General features: G+C 38.9%; 1 protein-coding gene across 1 annotated transcript; it reads left to right on the top strand.

The window, feature by feature from the left end:
• Positions 1-549: 549 nt before the first annotated feature.
• On the top strand, positions 550-18006 carry LOC5565702 (uncharacterized protein CG16817). The gene is made up of 4 exons (XM_001650009.2): positions 550-768; positions 1222-1305; positions 1365-1624; positions 17475-18006. Exons 1-4 carry the CDS (start codon positions 752-754, stop codon positions 17636-17638), a joined length of 525 nt encoding a protein of 174 aa, XP_001650059.1. The 5' UTR covers positions 550-751; the 3' UTR covers positions 17639-18006.
• The last annotated feature ends 7256 nt before the right edge of the window (positions 18007-25262 follow it).

The raw sequence follows: 25262 nt of genomic DNA, 5'->3' as shown, positions 1-25262 counted from the left end.
AGTAAAGACAAAAAACGTAAACAAAAATAACTACGTCACTAATTTACATTGCTTCTTATGAGAGCTCGCTTGCTTGTAGTAGTGAAACATTTTGCACCGTACACGGATGTCACTCACACTAAATGTCTTCTTCCTCACCTCGGTATATATGAGCCTCTGTACGTGCTATAAATTCTTTTGTTCGTTTGACTTTTACTGTGCGCCGTGTGTTGGTGCTGTCTCGTTCTCTCTCACGGGCAACTTGAAAACAGGGCGCACAGTAAAAGTCAAACGTTTTATAGCATGCATAGGCTCATTCTCATTGGCTCATAACTAGCCTATGCATGCTATAAAACGTTTGACTTTTACTGTGCGTTTTCGAAATTCCTGTGAGAGAGAGCGAGACAGCACCTACACACGGCGCACAGTAAAAGTCATGAGAACAAAAGAATTTATGGCACGTACAGAGGCTCACTCTCACCAGGAGGGAAAATCCCTTTTCCACACGATTATTTCGAACCAGTACAAATTTCATCCCTGTGACGTGACGTTCATTCAAGCTGTCAAACTGTCGAGACGCTGACGGGAAGAAAACAGTCAAAAAGCGAACACGAGAAAATCATCGTCGGATGACTGCGTCAAAGGAAAGACGCAGTGAAGAAAACTCGTTTTTCGTTACGCCTTTTGTTAACCCGGTGGACCTGGAGCAGAAAAGTGCGGCCCTTGACTTCTGACCCGTTGAGTTGTTAATTCGTGGAAAATTGAATCAAAAATGTCTACAGAAGTTGCGTAAGTATCGGGACAAGGTGGAAGTTTGTGATGGACATGGAATTAATGCCTTGTTCGGGTGGTTCTGAGGAAATAACGATTCGCGTGTTTCCCGGCGTCCATTTTTATCGATCTGTCGGTCATATCGCTGTTTTCCGTCAAAAAGGGATTTGCGGAAGTTTTCCTCTCGTTCCATTTACAGAAAAATATGATTGACTATTTGCGTATACTTCCAAGGAAATCAAAATCCTGGTTTAAATATCATGGAAACGTGAAATTGGCTGAAAAAGTGTGTATGCAGTAGGGTGCGCCTTTCGCTCCGTATCCATGACACTGTTCATAACCTTTATTTACATAAATCACCATAGTGTCTATAGAAAGATCTCGAAAAAGTTAATTGTAGCTTTCCTGGCGAAATTCAATGTAATTCTTTTCGTTGAAATGCGGAATAATAATAATTTGCTTCAATTTCAGTGTTCCTCCCCCGGCCGTTTGGGCCCAGCGAAACGATGTCCTGTATCTGACGATAAACGTTGAATGTCCGGATCCTACCTTCAAGTAAGTAATAGCGCCGTAGATTTGCTTCTGTTTTACTAAATCGAGTCCTCTTTCCATAGGTTTACAGAGGACACCATGTACTTCAAAGGAGTGGGCCTACCGGAGAAGAAGAACCTCGAAGTCACCATCAACTTCTACAGCAAAATCAACCCGGACAAAGTGGTCAGTAAAAACATCAACCGGTGCATCGAGTTTGTGATCACGAAAGCGGACACGAAAGCTCCCTACTGGCCAAAGCTGACCAATGACAAGACCAAACCGCACTGGCTCAAAGTGGACTTCAACCGATGGAAGGATGAGGGCTCGGACGACGAAATGAGTGAGTAGCTTTCCTTACATTTACCTACGTACTGCTAGCTTTTTCTTGCGGTAGTGGTGCTGCAAAGTAGGCCTCTGGTTTATCCGATCGAGAAAACTTACCAAAATTTATTTAAAAGTAGATGGAGTACCGTGTACCTTTTAATTCCGCTCCTAAATGCTTATCTTTGACAGATATGCGTATTTCGACTACCACTTGCAGTCTTCTTCAGTGTCAGTTACTCGTATCCACTTTAGGATCCACTTTAGGAGCGGAATTAAAAGGTACACGGTACTCCATCTACTTTTAAGTTTCTCTATTTGAGATTCTGCTCAGAGGGTTCGAACATTCATTAAAAAAAAAATATTTGTTTATTTAAGCATTCCTTCTTAAAACACGTTTTCGGTACAGACAAAGTCGTGTAAGAGTGTTGCGGCAGCTATCACAGGATGTCTACTACCTGAAAAGACCTGGAATTTTGAGGGAATTTTTATTCAATCTGCAAAAACTTGGAATTCTCAAGGAATTTCGGGAAATTATTTTGAAGCAATACGCTTCCAATCACAAAACGTCCCTCCCCTTGGTTATGTGACCTTGCCGCGATGGGAGGGCATAATCCATTAGCCCATATGATGGAAACCAAAGGCGTAACCTGTAGTGGTGGTATCACATTTTGGCACTTTTTGCTTAAAGCCGCGTCATAATTCATATGGCATAGACGCAATAATATCTCGGATGTGATCCAACGGACATTCTGCGTCATTGATAGAATTGATGCCCATTTCAAATAATTAATCTATTCGAAGTGGACATTAATACTATTGGTGACGTTCAGTTTGCCTTTTGCTAACCAGAATGATCCGTAGCCACTCTTACTATTAGCTAGTTAGATACATCGTTATCATATACGACGTAGGGAATACATAGGAACTCTTAGGAAAATAACTAGTAGATTCACTGAGTAGAAATAAGTGGCGACAATCTTATTCTAATATGGTTTTTACATTTCCATAATAAGAAATACCTCTTTTGTAACAGCGGTATAAATAATCTAATTCCAGCTTCATTTTCGCAAAATTTACAAGTAGAAAGTAGGCGTTGTGAAGCATTGCATTTGCCACCGAAAAGTGAATCATGTAGGAGACTGTAATAGAAGCCTAAGGTAACTTTACTGTTCAATATTCACTATAAAATGACTATGGAAAGTAAGACGCTGAGATCGATCATTAGGGTACACTTGCTAGTTTCGAAAAATTGTCGAACAGACAAGGAAAGCGACTTTTTTTCTTTAAGGATATATGAACGTAATGACCAATAAACACTTTTAACAACAAAAAATAAAATTAACTAGAACTACTACTAAACAGCCTAATTTTGTAAAAACTTGACGACAATTGACATTTAAGACTCTAATCTTACGTAAAAGACAGGAGTAATCAGAATAGCACTTGAATGACAAATTATTCAAAACCATTTCGACTAGACAGTATTAGTAATGACACTACTACACAAATATTTCAAACAAATTCTGATGGAGCTGTTGATTTTCACAATGCTTCCTTTTCTCAGAAGCAAGGGAATATGGGCACTTTTCAAAAACTACCACGTCACAATACTAATAAAAAAACAGTGTTCATGTGGGCGCCATTGCCTAGTCCGTCTGAGTATTGGTCCTGGTAGAGGGGAAACTTGGCAAAAGCCAGACCGAGGGTTCAGCCTTGACAAGTTAAGCTGTCAGGCATCTCCAACTGAATACCATACAAAAAAAAAAAAAAAAAAAAACACGCTTCCAATCGCAAAACGCAACATACTGTTAGCCATCTATACTTTGGTAGCGCAACTAGTCAGATGATGGGAGATTTCATTTTTCACGCACCATCACATGCCGCTGTGGGGAAAAATGTTTTATTTTCCTGATATAAGACGGTTCACAGTGAAACAGTTAGGCGGAAAATGTAGGAATATCCATTCTCTATGTTCTACATACGTTTGTTTTTTGTATTATTGCACTACTTTCATAAAAATTGAGATCCGGCTGGTAGGAGCACCAGTTTGAGGTTGGAAAACCAGAATATGTGAGGTTAGTTTCATTGGAACTTTCGCCTTAGCGATTTTTGCGCTTGAATAAAACACGCTTCGGGACATTCTCCGCTGCCCCTAAAAATACCATCGGGTAGATAAATGAATTCTCTAAAATTGGATCTCATTCAATTTCATACATAAGTGAAGTAAGCGGTGAAAATAAATATTTTGTTCCGAATGTTTTGAAACTATGAATGAGTTTGACATTGCTCTCGTCAACCATCATCATGACGACAGCAGCACACCCCACCGGACGAATTGTCGTATTGGGAGCGAATTATTACAGTCATTGCTCAGATCATTTATAGATAGTTTTTTTTTCACGGATTCCATCCGAATTTCAACAAAACTTCATGTAGGATATTATTCAGAGATTGTATTTTTTTCAGTATCTTGGTATTTTATCAAGAAAGTTCTAGGAAGAAATTTATGAACAATATAGGAGTTCTTACAGAGATCTTTGTAGAAATGCATCAAGGCATACTTAGAACTCACACAAGTTTCATCTGAGGTTACTCTGTCTAGGATATTCTTTCGCAATTCTTCGCGTTTTTTTAACAATGTTCTCCAAAACAATCTGAATGGAATCTCCAAAGTAATTTCCAGGGTGACCACCGAACCGGGAAAAAGTCGGAAAAATCCTGGAATTTGATATGCCCGCCGGGAAAATCGTTTTGAACGAATATTTTCAAGCTCTGAATTTACAAATCATCAAACTTAAGTTGCAGAAAGTAGATTTTTTTCAATATACAGTGACCGGTGAAAAAAAAAGATGTTTTTGCCGCTCTTCATACAAAATGGCCAAGTTTGGAAACTTGGATCTTGACTTTTAAAGCATCGATTGATCTGAAATTTCTACCGCCACTAGGAAATAACTTGAAATTTGTGCAGTAAAAAACTCACACCAGTTTGATCACACACTTTGAAGTTATCGCACATGAAAGAAATGTCAATATGGTCAAAATGATTTGATATATTTTGAAAAGTATGAATCTAACAGAAAAAAAATGTTCTACATACTTATTTCTCTTGTTAAATCAAACATATTGCTCTAAATCCTTCCGTTTCAAAAATAGTTCAACATGAAAAATTTAGCAATTTTTACAAAATGGGGCATTTGCCATAACTTTAAAGTGGGTGATCAAAATGCTATGAATTTTTCACTGCACAAATTCAAGTTATTTCCTAGTTGCGGTAAAAATTTAAGCCCTATCGGAGCTCTAGGAATCAAAATCCAAATCACCAAACTTGGTCGTTTTGTATGGAAAACAGTAAAATGATCTTATTGGTGGTAGTTGGTCCCTAGTGATTTATCCTACCTCCGTTCTGGTCACGATCTTCAGATTATCGTGATTCGTCAACATTCGTATTGTTAAAGTGGAGGGACATGGTTGAAATGGAGTTTAAAAGAAACGAATGTCAGAACAGGTATCCACCGGCGACGCCAAACGGACCAACGTAATGTGGTGTAATTTGGGATTTGTGGATTGAATACTGATATTTTTTGCCAAGCATCAATATGGGTGACTTTCGAGGATAGCGAAACGTAAGAGGGGTTAGGACAAGGTTGTGGATTTACTGGGTAAATCCATCACATTGGGGTTATGACTCTGTGTCTTGTCAGGAATAGGGTCTGATTGGTATGGTAGTATGCAATAGAGTTCGGAATTGATAGACAGACTTTGAGGAAAGAAGTTTTGAACGTAAGGCAGCAGCACCTTGGATCTTGGAGGGCGCAGGTCTGGAGAGTTGGGCAGCTGTTCATACTAGGTTACATTACGTAGAAAGTGGAATCTGTTTTGCCGTGCACAAATTATGGGAAGTATTTGAAAATGTTTTCTTGTTCAGATTGGGTAACGCAAGAGAGGATTTTTAGCTCTGCGTTATATTGGGAGGATATTATAGTGCATGGTCTACTGATGACTGTGTATTTTAAGGGTGATCGAATGAAAGCTTTGTTGAGTAAAGTTACCGTTTCATTTTTGCAGTTCGTAATTGTTTTGAAATGTTTGTCGGACAATAAGAAAATTTTCTAGGGTATATGTTTGGATGCTAATGCATTATATTGATAAATCTAATTGTTCGTATCACACGCGAAGCATAGCATAACCCAATGTATAATGAAATTAGGTTCGAAGAAAGGATTAAAATTTGATCACTTAAACTTTACGCTGCAAGATATTCTTAATCGTTTTTCTTTTCTTCTGATGTACACGAATAACTGGTATATTTAGCTAAAATAATGAACAATCATACGCATAGAGCCTACGGGTCATGCAGTTAGGATTGAAATTAAAATAATATTGCGCATTTCTTTCACACCACAGGTTTATCGCAGAAGTTTTTACATGTGCGGAGGCGTTGGTAGAGGTGCGCGATTGCGTCGAGTCGGGTCGGTGTTTTCAGCGGACTCATTTTTCGCAAATCGAAGAATGAGTGCTCTGAGGGCATCAACATGATTCGATTAGGTCCCACACTTTTATTTGCGCTTTTGCACTTGTAAATGTCTTACTAAATAGGAATACTTTGTGTTAGGGAAAGTGCAGGAGAATAAAATATAATTCATTAGAATTTTCTGATAGAGGCAGAGTTCACATGTTACTTAGGTATTTAAAAGCAAATGAGAACCACATTAAATAATACATAAACACTAATGGTCATATTTTTATATTTTCATTTCATCGCGGTCCTCATTGCTCGAGCGGAGACGACAAAACTCGAGGTGGATAGAATCGACGCAACTACGACACGGAAAAGAAACAGATGAGAAACTATCGATACATTTATTCAACTATAAAAACCACGTTTTAACGTAATGACTTTATTTCTTCTCGTTTCAGCAATCCAACAACCAAACCATCTCTACTATCTTTTCATTTCCTCTTCGTTACATTTATAGTCCCTCTGGCACTGAATCGAATGACGCATTCCGCTTTTTATTAGCGATGTCTTTGCTGTACGTTGAGCATGGTGTCGGAGGTGATGTGCTGTGTAGAACATCGGATGTTCTACACGGCACGCTACTTCCGGCATTTTGTTTGGCGTGCGGGATAGGCAGTGCTAGTGATGATATGAAGGCCGCTATTCGGTTTAGTGCCAGAGGGACTATATCTATTTAATGTATCTGAAGCTTGTGGGACCGCTTTAATTCCGGCGCCTGCTTGTGGAAGATCCCGGTGTGCTAAACGGTATAGGACATGTTAACGGGGGAGGCTTGGTAGGTCCTCACCCAGCCCGTGTCTAGATGGGCGGATAATTGTCTGCCAGGGTGTGGATTGAGCAATTACAATTACAAATTACAAAACAGTAAAATGATCTTATTTTCGCCGGTCACTGTATTGTCATCAAGTATCTATGATTTGAGAAAAAATACTTTTATTGGAATGTATTATATATTCATGATTTAATTTTTTCTCTGCAACACTTAACACTTCAGTAATCGCGCCACGCAGTTTTTTTTTGTACAACACAGGTGAAAAAAACCTTGCTTTTCACAACCAGCGTTAGAAGCACGGTGGTCAATGCTAACATTTTTTTTTACCTTTGCTCTAACTTTTTTAAGGTGGAGATTGAAGCCGCGTCATAATTTATATGGCATAGATATGGCACTAATATCTCGGATGTGATCATACGGACGTTCTGCGTCGTTGATAACATTGATGCCCATTTTAAATAATGAATCTATTCGAAGTGGACATTAATACTATTGGCGACGATCAGTTTGCATGCTGCTAACCAGAATGACCCGTAGCCACACTTACTATTAGCTAGACACATCGTTATCATATACGACGTAGGGAAAATGACTAGTATATTCACTGAGTGGAAATAAGTGGCGACAATCTTATTTCAATATGGTTTTAGATTGCCATAATAAGGAATACCTCTTTTATAACAATGATATAAAAAAAATCTAATTCCAGCTACATTTCCACAAAATTTACAAGTAGAAAGTAGGCGTTGTGATGCATTGCATTTGCCACCGAAAAGTGAATCTTGTAGGAGACTGTAATCTAGGGGGAGGACAGCTTTGCTCTGAGCAGGCTATGCGCATCGAGCAACTCGTTGAGTTACTCACTTTTGCTCAGAAAGCAGAAAATTCAGTCAGATGTAAGTTTTGCTGTGATCAAGTTTATCAAATGTAGGATAGGACAGTGTTTTTCTGCGATGTTGGAAGTTCAGAATGTTACGAAGAAAACGCCGTCATACCAATTGTGAAAAAGTCCGGGGGATGGAAAATATTAGGACTGGAAGATATTTTTGCCTAATTTAAAGTAAACATGAATCAAACCTCGAAATTTCAGAAGCACAAATGTTCAAGCAGAATTTTCGATCGTTAGTCACTTGCGGGTGATAATCAATCGATTAAATTTTCAGCTTGAGAGGACTGCCTCTCTGGTTTTCCAGATTTGTGCTCTGGAAGATCTGGAGTGTGGCTGTAATTTTCTCACCTTAACCTTTTACTAGTTTTAACCTACTCCTGAGAATCGTGGCCTTCGTAAAAATAACAAACTATGCATTACATTTTAAGAGGGAATAAAGCGATACTCTCTTAAATCAAATTATTGATTGAACACTCCTCAAAATCGAAGGCAATTTTTGATCCATTTTAGAATTAATTATCTGCTTATATGTTTCTTACAGTAGTTTTTATTTAACGCGATGGTATAAAAATGGTCCTTGCAGTACATGACAGGCGAAGCCGCCCCACACGTAAACATTAAGAGGTTCGTTTCAGATTGAGGAAGATGTAATGCAAAAATTGCCCATTGAGCTAGGACAATTATAAGCTTCTTCACTTTTGCCCCAGTTCCAATTTGATGTTGCTAACTTCACACCCAAAACTTAAAGAATGTGTTTGATTCCAGTTTTTAATTCAAAACTGGATCTCTGATAAGGAATGCCTTCCGCATACCTATGACACGATATGATTCTTTTTTTTCTGTGAAACAAACAACTAAACGCTTATGGTTGCTATGTCCACATGAAACCGGGGAAATCGAGTTACTCTGAGTTGCTCAAAAGCAACTCATGATCCACCTCAAGATCAGTAGGCTGTCCCGCCCCTTGACTGTAATATAAGCCTAAGTTAAATTTACTCTGCAATATTCCCTCCCCTTGGTTATGTGACCTTGCCGCGATGGGAGGGCATAATCCATTAGCCCATATGATGGAAACCAAAGGCGTAACCTGTAGTGGTGGTATCACATTTTGGCACTTTTTGCTTAAAGCCGCGTCATAATTCATATGGCATAGACGCAATAATATCTCGGATGTGATCCAACGGACATTCTGCGTCATTGATAGAATTGATGCCCATTTCAAATAATTAATCTATTCGAAGTGGACATTAATACTATTGGTGACGTTCAGTTTGCCTTTTGCTAACCAGAATGATCCGTAGCCACTCTTACTATTAGCTAGTTAGATACATCGTTATCATATACGACGTAGGGAATACATAGGAACTCTTAGGAAAATAACTAGTAGATTCACTGAGTAGAAATAAGTGGCGACAATCTTATTCTAATATGGTTTTTACATTTCCATAATAAGAAATACCTCTTTTGTAACAGCGGTATAAATAATCTAATTCCAGCTTCATTTTCGCAAAATTTACAAGTAGAAAGTAGGCGTTGTGAAGCATTGCATTTGCCACCGAAAAGTGAATCATGTAGGAGACTGTAATAGAAGCCTAAGGTAACTTTACTGTTCAATATTCACTATAAAATGACTATGGAAAGTAAGACGCTGAGATCGATCATTAGGGTACACTTGCTAGTTTCGAAAAATTGTCGAACAGACAAGGAAAGCGACTTTTTTTCTTTAAGGATATATGAACGTAATGACCAATAAACACTTTTAACAACAAAAAATAAAATTAACTAGAACTACTACTAAACAGCCTAATTTTGTAAAAACTTGACGACAATTGACATTTAAGACTCTAATCTTACGTAAAAGACAGGAGTAATCAGAATAGCACTTGAATGACAAATTATTCAAAACCATTTCGACTAGACAGTATTAGTAATGACACTACTACACAAATATTTCAAACAAATTCTGATGGAGCTGTTGATTTTCACAATGCTTCCTTTTCTCAGAAGCAAGGGAATATGGGCACTTTTCAAAAACTACCACGTCACAATACTAATAAAAAAACAGTGTTCATGTGGGCGCCATTGCCTAGTCCGTCTGAGTATTGGTCCTGGTAGAGGGGAAACTTGGCAAAAGCCAGACCGAGGGTTCAGCCTTGACAAGTTAAGCTGTCAGGCATCTCCAACTGAATACCATACAAAAAAAAAAAAAAAAAAAAAAACACGCTTCCAATCGCAAAACGCAACATACTGTTAGCCATCTATACTTTGGTAGCGCAACTAGTCAGATGATGGGAGATTTCATTTTTCACGCACCATCACATGCCGCTGTGGGGAAAAATGTTTTATTTTCCTGATATAAGACGGTTCACAGTGAAACAGTTAGGCGGAAAATGTAGGAATATCCATTCTCTATGTTCTACATACGTTTGTTTTTTGTATTATTGCACTACTTTCATAAAAATTGAGATCCGGCTGGTAGGAGCACCAGTTTGAGGTTGGAAAACCAGAATATGTGAGGTTAGTTTCATTGGAACTTTCGCCTTAGCGATTTTTGCGCTTGAATAAAACACGCTTCGGGACATTCTCCGCTGCCCCTAAAAATACCATCGGGTAGATAAATGAATTCTCTAAAATTGGATCTCATTCAATTTCATACATAAGTGAAGTAAGCGGTGAAAATAAATATTTTGTTCCGAATGTTTTGAAACTATGAATGAGTTTGACATTGCTCTCGTCAACCATCATCATGACGACAGCAGCACACCCCACCGGACGAATTGTCGTATTGGGAGCGAATTATTACAGTCATTGCTCAGATCATTTATAGATAGTTTTTTTTTCACGGATTCCATCCGAATTTCAACAAAACTTCATGTAGGATATTATTCAGAGATTGTATTTTTTTCAGTATCTTGGTATTTTATCAAGAAAGTTCTAGGAAGAAATTTATGAACAATATAGGAGTTCTTACAGAGATCTTTGTAGAAATGCATCAAGGCATACTTAGAACTCACACAAGTTTCATCTGAGGTTACTCTGTCTAGGATATTCTTTCGCAATTCTTCGCGTTTTTTTTTTAACAATGTTCTCCAAAACAATCTGAATGGAATCTCCAAAGTAATTTCCAGGGTGACCACCGAACCGGGAAAAAGTCGGAAAAATCCTGGAATTTGATATGCCCGCCGGGAAAATCGTTTTGAACGAATATTTTCAAGCTCTGAATTTACAAATCATCAAACTTAAGTTGCAGAAAGTAGATTTTTTTCAATATACAGTGACCGGTGAAAAAAAAAGATGTTTTTGCCGCTCTTCATACAAAATGGCCAAGTTTGGAAACTTGGATCTTGACTTTTAAAGCATCGATTGATCTGAAATTTCTACCGCCACTAGGAAATAACTTGAAATTTGTGCAGTAAAAAACTCACACCAGTTTGATCACACACTTTGAAGTTATCGCACATGAAAGAAATGTCAATATGGTCAAAATGATTTGATATATTTTGAAAAGTATGAATCTAACAGAAAAAAAATGTTCTACATACTTATTTCTCTTGTTAAATCAAACATATTGCTCTAAATCCTTCCGTTTCAAAAATAGTTCAACATGAAAAATTTAGCAATTTTTACAAAATGGGGCATTTGCCATAACTTTAAAGTGGGTGATCAAAATGCTATGAATTTTTCACTGCACAAATTCAAGTTATTTCCTAGTTGCGGTAAAAATTTAAGCCCTATCGGAGCTCTAGGAGTCAAAATCCAAATCACCAAACTTGGTCGTTTTGTATGGAAAACAGTAAAATGATCTTATTGGTGGTAGTTGGTCCCTAGTGATTTATCCTACCTCCGTTCTGGTCACGATCTTCAGATTATCGTGATTCGTCAACATTCGTATTGTTAAAGTGGAGGGACATGGTTGAAATGGAGTTTAAAAGAAACGAATGTCAGAACAGGTATCCACCGGCGACGCCAAACGGACCAACGTAATGTGGTGTAATTTGGGATTTGTGGATTGAATACTGATATTTTTTGCCAAGCATCAATATGGGTGACTTTCGAGGATAGCGAAACGTAAGAGGGGTTAGGACAAGGTTGTGGATTTACTGGGTAAATCCATCACATTGGGGTTATGACTCTGTGTCTTGTCAGGAATAGGGTCTGATTGGTATGGTAGTATGCAATAGAGTTCGGAATTGATAGACAGACTTTGAGGAAAGAAGTTTTGAACGTAAGGCAGCAGCACCTTGGATCTTGGAGGGCGCAGGTCTGGAGAGTTGGGCAGCTGTTCATACTAGGTTACATTACGTAGAAAGTGGAATCTGTTTTGCCGTGCACAAATTATGGGAAGTATTTGAAAATGTTTTCTTGTTCAGATTGGGTAACGCAAGAGAGGATTTTTAGCTCTGCGTTATATTGGGAGGATATTATAGTGCATGGTCTACTGATGACTGTGTATTTTAAGGGTGATCGAATGAAAGCTTTGTTGAGTAAAGTTACCGTTTCATTTTTGCAGTTCGTAATTGTTTTGAAATGTTTGTCGGACAATAAGAAAATTTTCTAGGGTATATGTTTGGATGCTAATGCATTATATTGATAAATCTAATTGTTCGTATCACACGCGAAGCATAGCATAACCCAATGTATAATGAAATTAGGTTCGAAGAAAGGATTAAAATTTGATCACTTAAACTTTACGCTGCAAGATATTCTTAATCGTTTTTCTTTTCTTCTGATGTACACGAATAACTGGTATATTTAGCTAAAATAATGAACAATCATACGCATAGAGCCTACGGGTCATGCAGTTAGGATTGAAATTAAAATAATATTGCGCATTTCTTTCACACCACAGGTTTATCGCAGAAGTTTTTACATGTGCGGAGGCGTTGGTAGAGGTGCGCGATTGCGTCGAGTCGGGTCGGTGTTTTCAGCGGACTCATTTTTCGCAAATCGAAGAATGAGTGCTCTGAGGGCATCAACATGATTCGATTAGGTCCCACACTTTTATTTGCGCTTTTGCACTTGTAAATGTCTTACTAAATAGGAATACTTTGTGTTAGGGAAAGTGCAGGAGAATAAAATATAATTCATTAGAATTTTCTGATAGAGGCAGAGTTCACATGTTACTTAGGTATTTAAAAGCAAATGAGAACCACATTAAATAATACATAAACACTAATGGTCATATTTTTATATTTTCATTTCATCGCGGTCCTCATTGCTCGAGCGGAGACGACAAAACTCGAGGTGGATAGAATCGACGCAACTACGACACGGAAAAGAAACAGATGAGAAACTATCGATACATTTATTCAACTATAAAAACCACGTTTTAACGTAATGACTTTATTTCTTCTCGTTTCAGCAATCCAACAACCAACCCATCTCTACTATCTTTTCATTTCCTCTTCGTTACATTTATAGTCCCTCTGGCACTGAATCGAATGACGCATTCCGCTTTTTATTAGCGATGTCTTTGCTGTACGTTGAGCATGGTGTCGGAGGTGATGTGCTGTGTAGAACATCGGATGTTCTACACGGCACGCTACTTCCGGCATTTTGTTTGGCGTGCGGGATAGGCAGTGCTAGTGATGATATGAAGGCCGCTATTCGGTTTAGTGCCAGAGGGACTATATCTATTTAATGTATCTGAAGCTTGTGGGACCGCTTTAATTCCGGCGCCTGCTTGTGGAAGATCCCGGTGTGCTAAACGGTATAGGACATGTTAACGGGGGAGGCTTGGTAGGTCCTCACCCAGCCCGTGTCTAGATGGGCGGATAATTGTCTGCCAGGGTGTGGATTGAGCAATTACAATTACAAATTACAAAACAGTAAAATGATCTTATTTTCGCCGGTCACTGTATTGTCATCAAGTATCTATGATTTGAGAAAAAATACTTTTATTGGAATGTATTATATATTCATGATTTAATTTTTTCTCTGCAACACTTAACACTTCAGTAATCGCGCCACGCAGTTTTTTTTTGTACAACACAGGTGAAAAAAACCTTGCTTTTCACAACCAGCGTTAGAAGCACGGTGGTCAATGCTAACATTTTTTTTTACCTTTGCTCTAACTTTTTTAAGGTGGAGATTGAAGCCGCGTCATAATTTATATGGCATAGATATGGCACTAATATCTCGGATGTGATCATACGGACGTTCTGCGTCGTTGATAACATTGATGCCCATTTTAAATAATGAATCTATTCGAAGTGGACATTAATACTATTGGCGACGATCAGTTTGCATGCTGCTAACCAGAATGACCCGTAGCCACACTTACTATTAGCTAGACACATCGTTATCATATACGACGTAGGGAAAATGACTAGTATATTCACTGAGTGGAAATAAGTGGCAACAATCTTATTTCAATATGGTTTTAGATTGCCATAATAAGGAATACCTCTTTTATAACAATGATATAAAAAAAATCTAATTCCAGCTACATTTCCACAAAATTTACAAGTAGAAAGTAGGCGTTGTGATGCATTGCATTTGCCACCGAAAAGTGAATCTTGTAGGAGACTGTAATCTAGGGGGAGGACAGCTTTGCTCTGAGCAGGCTATGCGCATCGAGCAACTCGTTGAGTTACTCACTTTTGCTCAGAAAGCAGAAAATTCAGTCAGATGTAAGTTTTGCTGTGATCAAGTTTATCAAATGTAGGATAGGACAGTGTTTTTCTGCGATGTTGGAAGTTCAGAATGTTACGAAGAAAACGCCGTCATACCAATTGTGAAAAAGTCCGGGGGATGGAAAATATTAGGACTGGAAGATATTTTTGCCTAATTTAAAGTAAACATGAATCAAACCTCGAAATTTCAGAAGCACAAATGTTCAAGCAGAATTTTCGATCGTTAGTCACTTGCGGGTGATAATCAATCGATTAAATTTTCAGCTTGAGAGGACTGCCTCTCTGGTTTTCCAGATTTGTGCTCTGGAAGATCTGGAGTGTGGCTGTAATTTTCTCACCTTAACCTTTTACTAGTTTTAACCTACTCCTGAGAATCGTGGCCTTCGTAAAAATAACAAACTATGCATTACATTTTAAGAGGGAATAAAGCGATACTCTCTTAAATCAAATTATTGATTGAACACTCCTCAAAATCGAAGGCAATTTTTGATCCATTTTAGAATTAATTATCTGCTTATATGTTTCTTACAGTAGTTTTTATTTAACGCGATGGTATAAAAATGGTCCTTGCAGTACATGACAGGCGAAGCCGCCCCACACGTAAACATTAAGAGGTTCGTTTCAGATTGAGGAAGATGTAATGCAAAAATTGCCCATTGAGCTAGGACAATTATAAGCTTCTTCACTTTTGCCCCAGTTCCAATTTGATGTTGCTAACTTCACACCCAAAACTTAAAGAATGTGTTTGATTCCAGTTTTTAATTCAAAACTGGATCTCTGATAAGGAATGCCTTCCGCATACCTATGACATGATATGATTCTTTTTTTCTGTGAAACAAACAACTAAACGCTTATGGTTGCTATGTCCACATGAAACCGGGGAAATCGAGTTACTCTGAGTTGCTCAAAAGCAACTCATGATCCACCTCAAGATCAGTAGGCTGTCCCGCCCCTTGACTGTAATATAAGCCTAAGTTAAATTTACTCTGCAATATTCCCTCCCCTTGGTTATGCGACCTTGCCGCGATGGGAGGGCATAATCCATTAGCCCATATGATGGAAACCAAAGGCGTAACCTGTAGTGGTGGTATCACATTTTGGCATTTTTTGCTTAAAGCCGCGTCATAATTTATATGGCATAGACGCAATAATATCTCGGATGTGATCCAACGGACATTCTGCGTCATTGATAGAATTGATGCCCATTTCAAATAATTAATCTATTCGAAGTGGGCATTAATACTATTGGTGACGTTCAGTTTGCCTTTTGCTAACCAGAATGATCCGTAGCCACTCTTACTATTAGCTAGCTAGATACATCGTTATCATATACGACGTAGAGAATACTTAGGAACTCTAAGGAAAATGACTAGTAGATTCACTGAGTAGAAATAAGTGGCGACAATCTTATTTTGATATGGTTTTTACATTGCCATAATAAGAAATACCTCTTTTGTAACAGCGGTATAAATAATCTAACTCAAGCTTCATTTTCGCAAAATTTACAAGTAGAAAGTAGGCGTTGTGAAGCATTGCATTTGCCACCGCAAAGTTAATCTTGTAGGAGACTGTAATAGAAGCTTAAGGTAACTTTACTCTTCAATATTCACTATAAAAATGACTATGGAAAGTAAGACGCTGAGATCGATCATTAGGGTACACTTGCTAGTTTCGATAAATTGTTGAACAGACAAGGAAAGCGACTTTTTTCTTCAAGGATATATGAACGTAATGACCAATAAATACTTTTAACATCAACAAATTAAATTAACTAGAACTACTACTAAACAGCCTAATTTTGTTAAGATTTGACGACAATTGACATTTAAGACTCTAATCTTACGTAAAAGACAGGAGTAATCAGAATAGCACTTGAATGACAAATTATTCAAAACTATTTCGACTAGACAGTATTGTAATGACACTACTACACTACTATTTCAAACAAATTCTGATGGAGCTGCTGATTTTCACAATGCTTCCTTTTCTCAGAAGCAAGGAAATATGGGTACTTTTCAAAAACTACCACGTCACAATATTAATAAAAAAAAACAGTGTTCATGTGGGCGCCATTGCCTAGTCCGTCTGAGTATTGGTCCTGGTAGAGGGGAAACTTGGCAAAAGCCAGACCGAGGGTTCAGCCTTGACAAGTTAAGCTGTCAGGCAGCTCCAACTGAATACCATACAAAAAAAAAAAAAAAAGTTAAATTTACTCTGCAATATTAGAATAATGACTATGGAAAGTAAAACGCTGAGATCGGTCATTGGGATAACCATGCTAATTTCGAGAAATTGTTGAACAGACAAGGAAAGTGACACATTTCTTTAAGGACTTATGAACGTAATGATCTATAAATACTTTCAACAACGAAATTAACTATTACTACTAAACAGCATAATTTTGTTGAGACTTGAAGACAATTGACATTTAAGTCATGCTATTGTGATTACTTCTGTTTTTTATGTAAGATTAGAATCTTACATAAAAGACAGAAGTAATCACAATAGCATGACTACAAAGGACACTTAAATGACAAATTATTCAAAATCATTTCAACTAGACAGTATTAGTAATGACACTACTACACTATTTTTTCAAACAAATTTTGCTGGAGTTGCTGACTTTCAAAATGCTTTCTTTTGCAGAAGCAAGGTAATATGGGTGCTTTTCAAAAACTACTACGTCACAATACTAAAAAAAACAGTGTTCATGAGGGCGCCATTGCCTAGTTCGTCTGAGTATTGGTCCTGGTAGAGGAGAAACTTGGCAAAAGCCAGACCGAGGGTTCAGCATTGACAAGTAAAGCTGTCAGACAGCTCCAACTGAATACTAGCCTCTATCCAGGGTTTTACACTGTAGCAGATTTCTTAAGTTGATTTTCGTGGGGATTCTTTGAACATTCAGGTGGTCCAAAAGACCCAAATTTAGCGTAATATAATATCTGTACCATCCTTGAATTGGCAAATCCCGGGATAACCATATTAGCATTTATCTCCTGTTTAAATCTCCTAATCGCTAAAATTAACTATCGTTTTTATCTGTACTTTCAGACGAAGGAGATAATGCCATGTCATTGGAAGACATGTTGCGGATGAAGAACGACAGCAAGCTTTCCTTCGACGACCTCGACGATGACCAGGAAGATTCGGACGACGAAGCAATGCCTGGTCTAACCGAGGATAAGGACGACAAGGAAGAGGAAGAGAAGAAGTAATGGAAACTCTTTTTGCAAGCTTCCAAGAGAGGATAGCGCTCGGGACCGTTCGGAAAATGCCAAGCAGTCAAAAATAACCATTGAAGTGTGTAATTTTATTTAAGATGTAAGGAGGTATGAACACATAAAAGCTAAAATTAGACCGTTAAGTGATGTTTGAGAGCGTTGCGTTCATCCATTGAAATTCGTAGAAAGGAATATTTTCAAATAAGTAACAAACTAAGAGATTGCAAGTCTCTAACAAACACAATAGATAACAAGAACGAGGGATTCTTTCGAACCTTACATTTAATCGTTCTCTCATTTGCATTGGTTTAGTTTTCTGTTTTATTCTTAATAAGGAAATAAACACATACATTACAATTTCATCGCTATCTATTACCACTTGATGTGAAAGAAATATATTTTACTTTGATAATAAATCTTTGAGCTGTTTGGTGGAATACCTATAAATAAATAAATTAAAAAGAATTCAGTACTGTACCATTTGATTCCACTAGAGTTTGTATCCTTTAACAGATACGCGTATTTCGAGAGTTGTGTTTGATCCTTCGACCTTGACGCTATCTCCTGCGGGGGCCGGCGATGAGGGCAGGATCAAACATGTCGCGCATCGGTCGAATAAAGTGAAAAAGTGCCGCCTTCGATTGATCCTTTTTGATCTTTCGACGTTGACGCTTGCTCCTGAGCAGTGCGTCAAGAAAGCCCGAGCAGTCGTCAGTTGTTTTCCCTCTCGGGTCCCGCGCCTATTTTCTATGAGTGCTTTTATATAGCCGAGCAAACGAGTGAAGCTGAAAGTGGATTGTTGCTGCTCAAGGATGACGGATCAACTGGTGAGCTCGTTTCATGCTACTATTCCTGATCTATAAAATATGTATGACTGCAACTTTAATCGTTACAACGGTGAGACGTAAATATGATTTTTCAACAAACTATGAAAGGTTCGTCCCTGTGAGTGTCGACATAAACGCTGATTCATAAATTATTTATGTCTAATTTTTTTTCCAAAACACCTTTATTTTTACCTTTTTTTGTAATTGATAAAAAACTTTGAAAGGTTCGTCACCTCAAGTGTCGGCATATTTTTTCTCTACATAGATATTGTTCATATCAAATGAAAATATTATATTTACATATAAGAGTGTTTATATCTCACAAAAAAATATTTATCATGGTCTAATCGCTTATCAAAGTGAATCCTGTGACCCAACGATCCTCCCCATTAACAAACATCCCTCCCAGTAACCTTTGTGGAGATGCAGAGGCAAACACGGTCTCCAAATAGCAAAGGTTACACACAACATTCCTTCCCCCAATCCCACCTGACTGCAAGGACGTGGCCGGCGCCGCTATTGACCATGTAAAAATAGAGGCACTGAATTATGCACACTGAAGAAGATAATGGCCAATCCCAGCCGAACTTCTAGTTGATTCTTTGTGCATTTTCACTGACTTCGGTCAATCACGGAATAGCAACCATTGATATGTGTAGTCAGTCTAAGCTAAGCTAAGCTTTAACAGATAAGCGTGTTTCGACCTCAACTGTAAGGCCGTCTTCAGTGTCCTGTACTAGACTCGAGTCTGTGGTTAAGGTGTTTCCGGTGTTGAAAAATAGGGCACAAGAAAGCCATCGAAACAGTGAAGAAGACAGTCTTCAACCAGATGCGACGATTGGTGCAACCGGTGAAAGTGAGTGTATTAGAATGTTATAGGTTGGGAACCACTGTTGTTCCCAACCAGGCTTTGTCCTGGGCCTCAGGGTCGTTTATATTGCTCCAAGAGGAAATTGGAGTGGAGTGGCAAAACTTCCCTTTAAAAACATTCAAACGTCCTACGTCAAAATCTACGATTCCAAAGTGGACAAAAGCGAAATCAGGAAATGGAGGAAATTCAGGGCTTTGCTAGTTATATTCATAGTTTCCAAATAGAGTATATCTGAATAAACATTTGAAAAGGGCTCAAGAGGTCTCCCTGGCCACGATCACAGGGTTTGACGGTGCCAAAGTAGAAGATGCACCATAATAATACCCGTCTGTGAAACATATCACCTTCCCAATACTTTGGCACACCTCCAACGGTTCATGATTTATCATGAAACGGCTGCATTCAGGCGGAGGATCTGTTAATATGTTTCGGCATATTATCAGGTCCTCTTCGAACGGAGGGACCGCCAGGGCTCATTAGTTACTTATAAACCAGTGTTGGTTGTTTGATGTTTCAATTCGTTTACACGAGCTGTAGCATCCTTTGTACTAATCAGCAATGGTGGTTAAGTTTCGAAGCCAACGTGTGATCAATCGTTTTATAATGCAACATAAGAATGGGTGTTTGGTGGAACTGTGCGTTACACTCGTCGTTATTAAATTTAGTGATTGTGAAGGTGCTAATAGTGATTTTATAATTAAATCTATAGTGATGAAAATTTGAAAATTAAGGTGAAGTGATTCTGATAGTTTTGTTAAAAATATAATAATAATGATGTGAACTCTACTAAATGTAACATTCTTGATAATAGTGCTAAATCGTAGTTTGAATAGTAATGACTCTACAGCAACAAAAATAATGACACATTTAAATTGAATATTTTTAAATTACTTAGTAATGCTAACAGATTTATATGAAAATGGTGTGATGTGAAAAGTGATATAATAGAAAGTATATCTGAAGTGTATTACGAAAGTTGATGAGTGATAATCGGTGATATACGTGATAGTGTCGAAAATAAAAGTGACGATAGTGAGTGATGAAATGAAATGGGGAATGAGGACCTTTTAATAAAACTATTTCGTTCTTCACTTTAACCACTCTAGTAGCATTTCAGGCCTTATCATAGTTTGATAGTATTTTTAACTACTAGACTGCAAAACTACGGCAAGGGCTGATTGCTGCTAGCGTACACAGTGACCATTTGAGCAACATTGCTTTTTTTTTATCTAGTTCATTTATTTGAGGCTCAATCGCGTTTAACGCTCTACGGAGCCGAAACTCATTTTTTGTACTATTTACAATTTATTCACTTTTTAGTACCAAAATTAGTACGGGATGGAGCCAGGGTACTCGTGGCAACTCGAGGTTAGTGGTCACAATTTTGGAGGAAGGACAAGGTAGGGATTGGGATCAGGGTTCTCTGCTGCTCATCCGGGAGGTATATTGTGGTAGCTCGATTAACGTATCATGGCGTTGGTACCAAATTCTTGCCGGTCTTCGTCTGCCGGATGGCCAGGATCCTCAATCCAACACAAAGGGGACAACACACAAAAAAAAAAAAAAAACTGGAGAAGAGAAGACAAGAGAATTAAACTTTTATACACGATAGGCGAAGGAAATCGTAAATTGCGACCATATAAATGAAATCGCGGGTGCCCAACACATCTCTAACTGAAACATAGGGTTGTCTACCTCGGGCCGCAAGGGTATCCAAAAGTTGCGCTCTGGAGGCGTCCATATCCGGGCACTGCCAAACTACGTGGTCGATGTCATCATAACCGGAACCACACCTATTACAAATATTGCTCAGCGCGAGGTTAATCCTGTGTAGATGTGCATCTAGCGAGTAATGGTTGGACATAAGTCTTGACATCACGCGAATGAAATCTCGACTTACGTCCAAACCTTTCCACCAGGCTCGCAAGGAAACTCTAGGAATTATGGAATGTAACCACCGTCCCAGTTGGCCATTTAGCCAATCGCTTTGCCAACCGTGAAGAGAACTTTGACGTACTAAATGGAAAAATTCATCTCGTGAAATTCGTCTATCATAAATCTCATCTTCCTCAGCGCCCACCTTTGCGAGAGAGTCCGCCTTCTCATTGCCATAAATTAGGCAATGTGAGGGGACCCATACAAAGGTAATCTTATATGATCTTTCGACCAGTGCACACATCTGCTCTCTTATTTTTGTAAGAAAGTAAGATGCATGCTTAACAGGTTTCATCGATCGGAGTGCCTCAATAGAACTGAGACTATCCGAGAAGATGAAGAAGTGGTCTGCGGGCATGTTTGAGATCATCCCCAAAGCGAAGTTGATTGCTGCCAGCTCAGCAACATAAACCGTGCAAGGTTCCTGAAGTTTTCGGAAGGCGGAAGAGTTTTCATTGAAGACACCGAAGCCAGTGGATCCATTGATACGGGACCCGTCAGTGAAATATCTCCTGTAGGAATCGACATTCTGGTACTTTGCATTAAAAATACGTGGGATAGTTATACATCGAAGTTGATCTGGAATTCCATGAATAGCTTGTTTCATGGTCAGATCGTATTCAACAGAGGAACTGTCATTGGTGAAGCGTACACGTGGAGGGTTATAACACGGAAGGCTAATGTCAGATGACATATAGTAGAGATAAACTCTCATGAATTTCGACTGAGTATTCAGTTTAAGCAATTCTTCGAAGTTTTCGATGACGAGTGTGTTGCTCACACCACATTTAATAAGTATTCTTAGCGAGAGCTCCCAGAATCGGTTCTGTAGTGGTAAAACCCCTGCCAGAACCTCTAGGCTCGCATTATGTGTCGAGTGCATACACCCTAAGGCGATACGCAAACAACGATATTGAACTCGTTCCAATTTTCAGGTGGCAGTTTGCTGCTGAGAGAAAACAGAAAGAGCCATACTCTAGAACAGAGAGAATGGTTGTTTTATAGAGTTTTATGAGGTCATCCGGGTGAGCACCCCACCATGTTCCGGTGATTGTTCGTAGAAAATTGATCCTTTGTTGGCATTTTTCCGTTACATACCTAATATGGGTTCGCCAAGTGCCTTTTGAATCAAACCAGACCCCAAGGTATTTTGAAGTCAAAGACTGGTCGATGTCTGCTCCCAATAGCTTAAGCTTTAGTTGGGCTGGATTCCGCTTCCTTGAAAATACAACCAGTTGAGTTTTTTGCGGCGCAAACTCGATCCCTAAATTTCTAGCCCAAGTGGATAGATTATCAAGGGAATTTTGCAATGGTCTTTGCAGGATTTCCGCTCGTGGGCCCTTCATAGAGACCACAGCATCATCTGCAAGTTGTCTTAGCGTGCATGGTTCTTCCAAACAGTTGTCAATATCTTTAACATAAAAATTATAAAGCAAGGGACTTAAACATGAGCCTTGGGGAAGGCCCATATAGCTAATTCTGGAAGTTGTCAGTTGACCGAGAGTGAAGCTCATGTGTTTTTCTGACAACAGATTGTACAAGAAATTATTTAATGTTCCAGGAAGTCCACTATTGTGCAAGTTTTCTGACAATATTTCTATGGAAACTGAATCAAAAGCGCCCTTAATATCCAAGAAAACCGAAGCCAATTGCTCCTTGTCAGCAAAGGCTAGTTGAATATCTGATGAAAGCAACGCTAGACAATCATTTGTTCCTTTGCCCTTGCGAAAGCCAAATTGAGTACTGGAAAGCATATTGTTTGATTCGACCCAGTGGTCAAGTCGAGATAGGATCATTTTTTCTAACAATTTCCTTAAACATGATAACATAGCAATCGGGCGGTACGAATTATGATCAGACGCTGGTTTCCCAGGCTTTTGAATAGCTATTACTTTGACCTGTCTCCATTCAGGTGGAACAATGTTGTGTTCCATGAATGAGTTGAACAGGTCAAGCAACCGTCTTTTAGCGATATCAGGGAGATTTTTAAGAAGATTGAACTTAATCATATCGCGTCCCGGAGAGGAGTTGTTTGATGAAAGAAGAGCCATAGAAAATTCCAGCATAGTGAATGGTCTGTCCAAAGAATCGTCTCTTGGAGTTTCCCAAAAAGGCGGATGAGCTGGAACTGAGTCTGGACAGACCTTTTTTGCGAAGTTGAATATCCAACGATTGGAGTATTCGTCACTCTCATTTGAGGATGAGCGGTTTCGCATGTTGCGAGCCACTCTCCAAAGCGTCGTCATTGAAGTTTCTCGAGAGAGGCCATCGATGAAACGTCGCCAATAGCTACGCTTCTTCGCTTTAATAAGATTCTTCAGTCTTTTATCGAGCTTCGAGTACTCTAAATAAAGTTCTGAGGTACCATATCTACGAAAAGCTTTGAAGGCATTAGATTTTTCTCGATACAACTGAGTGCATTCATCATCCCAACCAGGTGTGGCTGGTCGTCTTTTGAAGGATGCACTTGGAACTCGTTGTTTTTGTGATTCTAATGCACTTTTATAAATCAATTCTGTTAGGAATCGATACTCATCCAACGGTGGGAGAGTGTTGAATGATTCGATACCCAAAGTTACCGCTGATGCAAATTTTTGCCAATCGATATTCCTAGTGAGGTCAAAAGGAACCTGAATTGACTGTTCTGACCTTTCACAATTATTTCTGATAGAGGTTATTATGGGCAAGTGATCACTACCATGGGGATCATCGATAACCTTCCACATGCAATCGAATGATAATGAACTTGAACCCAAAGATAGGTCAATGCGACTTTCTTTGCCGTCGAATGAAATACGTGTCACTTCACCTGTGTTCAAAATGTTCAAGTTGAAATCGTCGCATAAGTCATAGAAAATAGCCGCTCTATAATCGTCATAAGATTCGCCCCATCCAGTACCATGTGAGTTCATATCACCCAGTATTAAAACCGGGAATGAAAGCCTGGAGACTGTATTCCAAAGATGACGGCGGTTTATTGAAACTCTTGGAGGAATATAAACAGAAGCTACGCAAAGATCTTTACCCTTTACGTTTATTTGGCAAGCAACGATTTCTATGCCTGGATGAGTCGGGATGGGGATTCTGTAGAATGAATGGCACTTTTTGATCCCTAAAAGCACACCCCCGTAATTATCATCTCGATCTTGGCGAATAATGTTAAAATCGTAGAAGTTGAGATTATCTTCGGAAGAAAGCCATGTTTCACAAAGTGCAAATATATCACAATCGGAATTGTGAAGCAAAAACTTAAATGTGTCTAATTTAGGTTTTAGACTATGACAGTTCCACTGTAGCACAGTGATCATATCTTGTACCTCACTTGATGAATTAGCCATCGAAAGATATGATCGAAGCAAGGAGGGGCCACGAGATAGTCAATTCCCTGAGATATTCTTCTATTGCGGGGAGAAAAAGGTCGAGTATGCCTCTGAATGAGTCTGAAACTCCGAGAGCATTACATATGCGATCCACAAGGGCCGTAAATGTTATCAGTCCTCGCTTAGCCCGGGGGGTTTTCGAGGAAGAGCGAGGGACTTCGGTAGCTTTTTTCTTGCTATCTTGTCTAGAGCTTCTTTTCGAAGTGTATTTAGTCGGTGGAGGCAGGGGCGGCAGATCTTTGCTGCAACACGGGACGGAAGCATCAAAGACCTGGTTTTTCGGTATTTTCAAATTTGCCCCACTTCCTTTGGGATTAGGCAAACCTTTGAGGGAAGATTTCATTACCTTACGGCGCAGTCCTGGAGAAGATGGAGACTTCCTTTTTCCGGGTGCGTGTACCTCCGAAGAATCTCCCCCATCGGTTTCGTCGTCGTTCGCTTCATCGGAAGACAACTCTTGAAAAGAGTTACCAACTGGGATGGCTGATGAAGACTCTTCTGCAGACTTTTTTAAAGACTTAACCATTTCCGCATATGTCTTCTTGGAGCGCTTCACAATGGAGCGACTCTCATTTCGAATGCGCCTTTTGTATGCCGGGCATTTC

The sequence above is a fragment of the Aedes aegypti genome, chromosome 3 (genome assembly GCF_002204515.2).
Source record: "Aedes aegypti strain LVP_AGWG chromosome 3, AaegL5.0 Primary Assembly, whole genome shotgun sequence".
Classification (NCBI taxonomy): domain Eukaryota; kingdom Metazoa; phylum Arthropoda; class Insecta; order Diptera; family Culicidae; genus Aedes; species Aedes aegypti.
This window is presented reverse-complemented; position numbering and strand designations above follow the sequence as displayed.